This window comes from Notothenia rossii (assembly GCF_949606895.1).
Source record: "Notothenia rossii genome assembly, chromosome: 2".
NCBI lineage: Eukaryota > Metazoa > Chordata > Actinopteri > Perciformes > Nototheniidae > Notothenia > Notothenia rossii.
Window position 1 is genome coordinate 89,096,769 of NC_136904.1, and position 10,685 is coordinate 89,107,453.

General features: G+C 40.2%; 1 protein-coding gene across 1 annotated transcript; it reads right to left on the minus strand.

Moving 5' to 3' along the window:
• Positions 1–4,520: 4,520 nt before the first annotated feature.
• LOC307029733 (trace amine-associated receptor 13c-like) lies at positions 4,521–5,777 on the minus strand (the record flags this gene model as incomplete). The annotated part of the gene is made up of 2 exons (XM_079665814.1): positions 4,521–5,340; positions 5,620–5,777. The coding sequence occupies 2 exons, from the start codon at positions 5,775–5,777 to the stop codon at positions 4,521–4,523; spliced, it is 978 nt and encodes a 325-aa protein (XP_079521940.1).
• Between the last annotated feature and the right edge of the window lie 4,908 nt (positions 5,778–10,685).

The window sequence follows — 10,685 nt, forward strand, 5'->3', positions numbered from 1 at the left end:
CCCCTACAAGCTCTTGAGCCCTTGGCTTGTGCCACCCACAATTTGACCCACTAAACTCTATACCTAAGGTGCTGGAGGTTATTCTAGAATTTAGCTTATTTTCAGGATATAAAATAAATTGGAGTAAAAGTTAAGCCATGCCACTAAACTGTCCGACTCACTCTAATCACAGGCTCTGCTTCATTTGTTTGGAAAGTTGATGGATTGAGATACTTAAACATAAGATCACCAATTAACAATAATTTCGAAATGAATGGTCCAGGCTTACTTAGAACTATTAAAGATGACTTGAGAAGATGGACTTCTTTACCCCTATCGCTGTGGGGATGGGTGGATGTGTTAAAAATGAATGTCCTTCCAAGATTGACCTATACAGTAATATCCTCAATTCCCCTTCAAACCCCCAATATTGGTTTAAAGAAATAAACACTATATCCTCTCAATTCAAATGGAAGTATCAAAAACCACAAATAAACCATAACAAGTTGTCTATGCCGAGGAGAACTGGTGGACTGGGGGTACCCAATTTATACTTATATTATCTCTCATAAAATGCCAGATTCCCTATGGGGTTATGGAGTGACACTGAAAAAAGCTAACTGGGATTGGCTGGAAGGACGAATAATTACAGAAAATAATAAATCAATATCTTTAAATTCATTATGGCACTCCCCCAAATCCAGTCTGAATAATCCATTAAATCAATTTTCTATCAGTGTGGTTAAATCTGTACAAAGGAGGCATCACTGGTATTTCCCTCCCTTCATGTCCATTATGGAAAAACCCACTATTCACAGCGGGAGGTAACCCATTGAATAATATACATATGCAAGCAATAGACATATAACACATTGGGCAAATAGTAAAAATACTATCATAATTCCATTCACAGTGTTGTTGGACAATTTTAATCTGAATCAATCCCTCTTCTTCTCCTTTATACAATTAAAATCAAATATGAAATACTTGACATCAAAAGGTATAAAGATAGGTTGTCATGAACACATATGAACCTAAAAATACTTGCAAACGAGAAAGGAATGATTTCAGGTATGTATTGCGCACCTTGGAGGTGAAGTGCAGGCATATTTTCATTCAAGAGAGAATACGATGAATAGTTATTTTGGAAAATATGTTTTTCTTTTAGCCTATTTACCTCGTTAACGTCAATAATACTCGTTACATTGACATATGCATTATTTGTGATTAAAATAATGGTTGTTGTTCATGTATTAGCGATCCCCACAGATGTATGATTTCACTGCGTTCATGGGAGCTCAGCTGCCGTAGGCTCCCACATAACTTGAACCCCGGCTTGCCATTTATGACAAAGGCCGTGGGGAAGTTGAAAAGATGTGGCTTCAGCTGAATACTTTGCCAATAATCTAATTTATTTGTATTTATTATATGTATTATGTTCAGTAGGTTGCGGAAGTGCGCCCCAAAATATGTGTTGATCTTCTTTATTGGTATTTATTAATTTGATATTATTTATTTAAATGCAGATATAAATGTATCATTTATTTTATTTATATTGGTTTCTCAGTTGAATTAAAGTTCAGGGTAATCAACTGTTAAAAAGATACTGTTCAAATTATTATTATCTTTTTTTAAAAGTTCAATATATTGATGTTTTCAAAGTCAATGAATAATTGTATTTAATAATCGGGATATCAATATTGACAAAAATAATCATGATTATGATTTTTGCCTTAATCGAGCAGCACTAGCGAGGTCCCGATCATCGCTGCTTGAAGCTTTAATTTAGTGGACTATCTGTTCTTCTACGCACAAAATTCTTTATTCTTATTATTCCACCTGTTATTTTACTGGTCTTTTTCTCCCACATTACACATCGCAGAAACTCAGTTCAAACATCAAAATGTTCAGCTCGGTCGGGAATCGATTGCTATTACTTTTCTCATTCATAACTTTCATAATTCCCGAGATATATCCCATAATTCATCACATTTTTAACCATTGAAGTCAATGGAGAAAATCTTCAGACTTCAACAAATCTTTATGCGACTTCAACTGCTAACTGTTCATTCATGCTTTCACTCAGAAACCTCATTCCAACGTTAAAATGTTACACATCTTTCTGACATTATTCATGTAACACAACTTTTAAATCTGATTCTTATCTTTAGAGATATTAAACATTGTTCAGATCTTGGTACAGAGCAGAGGCCTTCTTCAGATTTTAACATTAACTAGAGTCCGTGATGTCACAGATGTAGGAAATCTTGAAATTTGCCTTCATATATTTTTTTTAAACTGCCATAATTCCCAAACCCTACATTCCTGAGACATAATTGTTCATGACAAACGTAGGAAAACATCTCGTAGCTTGAACAATGACAAATAATTAGGCAGAAATAATTCATCAAAATGCCTCTTGAGGGCATGAAGTGACAAAAACTTTCAACATGTCTCCATTAAAGCCCATTGTAATTTCAGGCTGATATTTCCTCACAGCAGCAGCCGCACACCTTTTAGTTAATCTGCCAAAAAGGCCACATTATTGACCCGAAAGTACACAAAAAGCACACTTCAGATACTCAAGGTCCTTGAGATGCTTCAAGCTTTGAAATTTCACCGATATCTGTTACGGTTCTTCAACAAAACATTCACATGTAAGAGGTTTATCTCTCATTCAGAACAATGGAAACCTGTGATCTCTGGACACCTCGTTAGCTCAAATATAAACAGCTGTGTCATGGAACACGATGATGTCATAACTCCAACTGACATGCTCAGAGCAGCAGACTTCAGATAAAGGTTAATGGTCCTGCCCTCAATATCTCTACGTCAATTATGGGGTGTCATCATATGCCGTTTCCATGGAAACGCATCCCTCGCCATAAAAGACAATGTCGCTATACATTAACTCCTATGCAAATGTTCAAAAAGTGCTCAAACTTCACATGTGTGCTAACATTCCAGCCGTGAAGACATCTACGGGACAGTTTTGAGATTTCTTCGAAATGCCACTTCCATGGCAACACAATGCTCTCCATTAAAAACGCGGTTTTCTCATAACTTCGGTGAAAATGCTCCAAACGGCCCAAAACTTCACAGGTTTGGTAACGATGCAGCCATCAATGCATCTAAGCGTATTATGAGGTGTCATCAAATGCCGGTGTCATCAAATGCCGTTGCCATGGCGACAGACCACTCGCTGTGAAACACGATGTCGCTGTAAGTCCAATGGACACGGTCCAATCGTCCCCCAATCTTCACTTGTGTATCACCAGTCCATGCCTCAACAGCTCTACGCCAAATCTGAGATCTCACCATATGCTGTTTCCATGGAAACGCATCCCTCGCCATAAAACACGATGCCGCTATAACTCCTATGAAAAGGTTCAAAAAGTAATCAAACTTCACATGTATGCTAACAGTCCAGTCGTGAAGACATCTATGGGACATGCCGTTGCCATGGCAACACAATGCCCGCCATGAAACACGGATTTCTCATAACTTCAGTGAAAATGCTCCAAACGGCCCAAAACTTCACAGGTTTGTCAACGATCAACGCGTCTAAGCGTATTATGGGATGTCATCAAATGCCGTTGGCATGGCAACAGATCATTCACCATCAAGTTAGTTCAAAAGTTTGCAGTTCAAATATTCTGCTGCTTTTCCAAGCCTTTTTACTTTCTTTTCTTCTCTCATCACACAATCAAGCCCCCGTGTTCATGTATCATTTCAATCTAAATTCTTCACTTTCTTCTTACACATTACATTTCAGCATAAAGCATTCCAACTCGCAATTTCTTCAGGAATTGCATTCTTTAGTTCTTATTATCAGCCTAAATATTATGAATGTTTTCCTACATTTTAATCCCTCATTATTTCAAGAGACAGTACATGTAAATGATCATGGGCAATGGTAAAATAAACATGTGTGAGCACTCAACAAGATTTATTTTTGTTCTTGTTATATTTTATCGTCAGTGTGTTGGAGAACCAAATCTGTTATGTGTCAGTAAAACCTTCCCTCCTTTCTCTCTCTCTCTCTCTCTCTCTCTCTCGCTCACACGCACGCACGCACGCACGCACGCACGCACGCACACACACACACACACCCCCCCTACACACACACACATACACACACACACACACACACACACACACACACACACACACACACACACGCAACGGCTCTGTCTTTTTGTTTGAAGTTGCAGACTGACCTTCTGCCAACGACATACTCAATCAGTCTGTACTGCATATTGTCTATAAAATTAACAATTGAGCATATCATTACCAGAATACTGGTCAAACTGAAATCAACACAGGTCAAAAACTACTACTTCTTCCACACAATGTAATATTTTCAAGTTTTATTTTGTATAAAACTATTATTTAATATATTTTACAGATGTTTTACTTCAATAAATAATGTCTTATCTTTCTTCAGCCATTACACATTGCATTCCGACTCAGCAACAATAGCAAAAATATGTCCATCTGAACAGAGGTTTTTTAGAATATAACTCAACCACAGTCCGTCATTACAGTATTTTAGAATCACACGAGTAAGACTTAAGTATCTTAAGGGTAACAATGAGCTTGATAGATTTTCTAAACCAGGGGTATAACGAGGCATAAATCAATGGGTTCAGACAGGAGTTAAAATACAGCAACCAGACTACAATGAGTGAGGCTGAACTACTATTTTCAATATCCTCACCTATAAGGGATGGAGTGTAATATGGAAAAAAACATATTAGAAACACAAGGACAACAACACCAAGAGTCCTGGCTGCTTTCATCTCAGATTTCTTAGCAGTTGCACCAACTGAACGTTGCATAGTGACAGCGATAACATGAGATCGCATGGCTCGAGCCTGAGACACAGCCACCACAAACACTCTGATATACAGAACTATGATAACAGTAATGGGGGCAATAAAGGTAACAACTAAATCAACAGCTCCTGTGATATTGTCAATGACAATTACACACTCTCCATGGCAAGAATTCTGTGAAACAGGTTGTCTTAGAAAGTACTTTAAAATTAGACAATTATAGATAACAGAGCAAATCCAACAAAGACAGATGCAGATTTTTGTTCTGTTCAGAGTAACTCTGGTGGTGTAATGTAGAGGGTCACAAATAGCAAAATAGCGATCAATGGATATGAGCACCATGTTTCCAACCGTAGAAGAGGTAATGATAAAATTAACGATATTATACAGAGCACACATCAGGTCACCCAAGTACCAGCAAGCCTCTGTTAAAAGGATTGTAACAGGCATCAAAATTAGGCCCACAAGGAAGTCTGAGACAGCCAGGGAGAGGATGAGGAGGTTAGTGGGGGTGTGGAGCTGCCTGGAAAGGAAGAACATCATCATAAATAAAATTATCAACAATAGCTTGTCACAACAAACAGCAGTAAAAGACAAAAAAAGACATTTGAATGGATATGCATTTTTTGAGGAGTGCCTGCTTTAAATATTTTGTCACAAAACGTCAGGTTAGAATATTTTATCATTTAAAACAGCACAACTATTATCTGAAACATTAATTGAAAGGAATATATGCGTTGCTAAATCATGTTAATTTTCAATCATGAACATATACAAGCTTAAGCTGAAAGTTTGTCAGTGCCTGAAGTGGGAGATAGAGATGATGACCAGCAGGTTGAGAGCTGCGGTGATCAGAGCGATGAAGGACAGCAGGATGTAAGGGAGCAGGACATCTGACTTAGCTGGCGTAGGCTTCCTACAGGATTTGTTGAAGAGTTGTGGAAAGCAGAGTTCATTCATTTGGGAAGTCTCCATCTTTAGAGAGACCTGTTGAGAAGCTGCTGTGTTCTGGCAAAGCTCTCTGTTCTACAGCTGATATATCTCTTCTCATCTGTCCTGCCCCTACTATTACTTTCTCTCTAGCTAAGACTGAAATCCCTAAGCTCTACTTTGTTTTCTGCAGTCATCTTCATCTCAGTCTTCATCACTTTCAAGCAACTTATTTTTTTCATAATTTCCGGCATTGATATCATCTTATTTGATTATCGATGCCACTTTTTCCTTCTCATCAAGAGTGGTTTTACAGTGTAAAGAATCTTAAAAGATTAAAAATGTTTCGTTAAGTATTGAAACCAAGTGGGCCATGCTGATAAATTACATTGTGGGAGTGGCTCCTCAGAGTTATGGTCAATGGATCAATGAAGCCAACTTGCTTCGAGACAATGGATTAGGTCATTTAGCCTTTTGGGCCTGGTTGTTCCAGGGTTATTTTGAAACAAAAACGACATAAAGGCAAGACATTGGGAAGGCCAATGAGATTGACTGTTTGTTCGTCTCAAGAAAGTTCTGGCAGCCCCCAGATGACTCAGGAAACGGACACAGGGTTTCAGAGTTTTCAGCTCAGGAGGAGAGCTGCTGATATCCTGATACTGTCAGGCACTTTGAAGGGCTCCCAAACACATCCAAAATTTGTCGATGGATAATGAAAAGTTGGAAGATTATAAGGAAGCTTTACCCATATCCCAATATCACAGTGACATGTACAGTGGGGCAAAAAAGTATTTAGTTAGCCACCAATTGTGCAAGTTCTCCCACTTAAAAAGATGAGAGAGGCCTGTAATTTTCATCCTACACTTCAACTATGAGAGACAGAATGGGGGGAAAGAATCCAGGAAATCACATTGTAGGATTTTTAATGAATTAATAGGTAAATTCCTAAAATAAGTATTTGGTCACCTAAAAACAAACAAGATTTCTGGCTCTCACAGACCTGTAACTTTTTCTTTAAGAGCCTCCTCTGTCCTCCACTTGTTAACTGTATTAATGGCACCTGTTTGAACTCGTTATCAGTATAAAAGACACCTGTCCACAACCTCAAACAGTCACACTCCAAACTCCACTATGGCCAAGACCAAAGAGCTGTCCAAGGACACCAGAAACAAAATTGTAGACCTGCACCAGGCTGGGAAGACTGAATCTGCAATAGGTAAGCAGCTTGGTGTGAAGAAATCAACTGTGGGAGCAATTATTAGAAAATGGAAGACATACAAGACCACTGATAATCTCCCTCGATCTGGGGCTCCACGCAAGATCTCACCCCGTGGGGTCAAAATGATCACAAGAACGGTGACCAAAAATCCCAGAACCACACGGGGGGACCTAGTCCATGACCTGCAGAGAGCTGGGACCAAAGTAACATGTCCAGGCCTGTCTGAAGTTTGCTAGAGAGCATTTAGATGATCCAGAAGAGGATTGGGAGAATGTCATATGGTCAGATGAAACCAAAATAGAACTTTTTGGTGAAAACTCAACTAGACGTGTTTGGAGGAGAAAGAATGCTGAGTTGCATCCAAAGAACACCATACCTACTGTGAAACATGGGGGTGGAAACATCATGCTTTGGGGCTGTTTTTCTGCAAAGGGACCAGGACGACTGATCCGTGTAAAGGACAGAATGAATGGGGCCATGTATCTTGAGATTTTGAGTGACAACCTCCTTCCATCAGCAAGGGCATTGAAGATGAAACGTGGCTGGGTCTTTCAGCATGACAATGATCCCAAACACACCGCCCGGGCAACGAAGGAGTGGCTTCGTAAGAAGCATTTCAAGGTCCTGGAGTGGCCTAGCCAGTCTCCAGATCTCAACCCCATAGAAAATCTTTGGAGGGAGTTGAAAGTCTGTGTTGCCTAGCGACAGCCCCAAAACATCAATGCTCTAGAGGAGATCTGCATGGAGGAATGGGCTAAAATACCAGCAACAGTGTGTGAAAACCTTGTGAAGACTTACATAAAACGTTTGACCTCTGTCATTGCCAACAAATTGTATATAACAAAGTATTGAGATTAACTTTTGGTATTGACCAAATACTTATTTTCCACCATAATTTGCAAATAAACTCTTTAAAAATCAGACAATGTGATTTTCTGGATTTTTTTTTTTCTCATTTTGTCTGCATAGTTGAGGTATACCTAGGATGAAAATGACAGGACTCTCTAATCTTTTTAAGTGGGAGAACTTGCACAATTGGTGGCTGACTAAATGCCCCACTGTATGGATAAAATTTGCCCAGGAATATTAAAGGCTCTAGACATTGTTCAGGTTATATCTCTCACAGGCTCCGTCCTCTACTGGACTCTATGGGTACTACTTTACCCTGCGAGCATTCTCCCACTGAGACTTCTATAGATGTAGCCGGCCTTTGGGGGGCCTACCTGAATGCGCGTGCATCCTTTTCTCTTCAGCAGCGGAAGTGATTCCACGAGAGACTGAGACGTTTGAAAGAAGAAGAAAGAGTTATGATACCTCCAGGGAGTCGTCATTGCTAGAGACCCGGGCCTGTCCTTCATGCCCTGGCTGAAATAGCGGGCGCTGATCCCCACCACCTTTGCTTTGAGTGTTTGGGGGACCAGGATATGGCCGAGGCGGTGCCATTCACGTTCGCCATTCCTTCCGGGTCTGGCATCCATGGAAGTCCACCGCCCAGGGCTGTAGTCTCCCTGGATGATGATCATGGCGGCGGGTGTGTGGGCTACTCACTCATTGCTAGAGATGCCCCCGCCTCACCAGGTCAGAGCAATTATTGGGCCGCAAGGCCGAATAAGTAGCTTGGTCCACGGGCCTTGTCCCAGGCCCGGTTCCCCTGGGGACCGGTGCTCGGTGGCTTCACATGATATAGGGTCGACCCTACTTCCTCACAGGCCGCCGCCGCTGCCCGCCGTGTGATGTCCCTGGGATATCACGCCGCGTGGCACTTTCCGAAGAGGATCGTGTTGATCTCCTGGGAGCCCCCGTGTTTACGGAAGGGCTCTTTGGATCGATCTCCTTGCTCAAGGGATGAGGAGTAGTCGCAGCGTGGCTGCTTCTTGCCCATCCCCAGAGGAAGAAACACTGTCCTACACTCCCCGCCCCTGCTATAAACCCCAGAATAGGAAGCCAGCAGGTGGTCGTGTGCACGTGAGTGGAATAAACCGAGTTCTGACAAAGCACTGTGCGGGTTCAAGAGACTTGTTAACTGTGTTCGTTTTTCTCGCGTCCGGGAGAGAAGCTTTAAAAAAGGAGACTTATTGAGTCCCATTTTTCACTTTCAGATGTGCTTTGTTTGCTAATCTATTATATGGTTCTGTGGTAATGTTAGGTGGATTTGGGAACTGCCCCTCGATTCTATTGGATATTTTGGTTAAGAAAAAGGTGTAAATCACCCAAATCGACCAATGGGTTCCAGAGATATGGTCCTGCGTAAAGTATGAAGAATGCCAGCCAGCGTAAGAACATTACGCAGCCGACTCAATTTATTGTTTACTACCGTAAGGAAGCAGGAATTGCAGGACCCAGAGTGCACGGAGCACAGAGCGGACAGCAGATAACGGAATTGCAGTTTTATTGCTTATAGATTATCAGAACATTTCAAAGGGGACACAGCCACATTGGATATTAACCTATGGATTAACTACATCATCGTTGTTATCGTTTTAATAACATTGAAGACCAGTTTAGACCAGACAAAGACAAAGGTAAGCCACGTTAGCATTGTGTAGCTACCTAGCGCCACTTCTTTTGATTTACGTTTTTTTTTATAACGTTGCAAGTGTGTATCTTTCAGTGTTGAGCTGGGCACCGTTAGATTCTGTGTCTTTACGATCATAAACGATGTGTTGGATGTGCAGCTGGGATAAGTAATAAGGGAGCTAGGAGTGATTTTCGGTGAAGTAATAGGTTAGCATTTTTCGCTCGGGGCTAATCCAGAGGCTCACTGTTAGCATTGTGGGGCCTAAGAGGATAACAGAGTATGTTTTTTAAATTTTTTAATTTTAAATTTTTTCACAACAATTGTATTTGGATGGAATGAATTCCTATAGTGATAATTCAAAGTAATACAATTATTTTTACAGTGAAAAAGGTCAAATGGAACCGATGGTTCCCAAATTATCCAGAGGTGAGTCCGTCTGGACTTTATTTTTCTAAACCTCTCTAAAAAGGTCAAATTTCACTTGTTTTGCATCAATCTTGATACAGGGTACTTATTATATGTTATAGTTTGGATTCCCAGAGCTGTTAGTCTACTAACCCATCATTCAAGGGTGGTTTTCACTATAAGTAATGGGTTTTTTTTAGGCGGACATTATAATTTACATGTTTTTACTATGTTCCATCTGAATTTACTTTAAAATAAAAACATCTAGATTGATTCCGACACTTCTACATCCAACTCACAGATGTAACCTTGCTTTGAGAGAAAAGATTATTAATTTACCCCTTTTAGAAGTGAATATATAGTCTTTGCTGTGTTAGTGGCATTTTGGAGCCTGAAACCTGAAAAACAGGCTCAGGGCTTAAGAGGTTAATGTCCGTTGTTGCGTTAAACAGAGGATTTCGACATTTTACATTCATTGCTTACTTCCACATGCCTTTTCTCCTGGTTATCTCTTTCATAACTTTATATGTAATACATGTTAACGGCGTCAATAGCCACTTTAATGATACTAAAGGACGGTAGTCCCGGATGTCGTCATGAAGGATTTTCAGAATAAAAGCTTGGTATTGAGAACTTCCGTTTTTTTCCAGAATAAAATAGCATTTAAACTGACGGTATGTTCTAACTAAATTACGCCATAAAACATTGATTTTAATTTCTAACAGTCCCTCCTTACACACCTAAAAGCAGGGCTGCCAACACTCACGCATTGAGCGTGAGAGTCACGCAATTAACC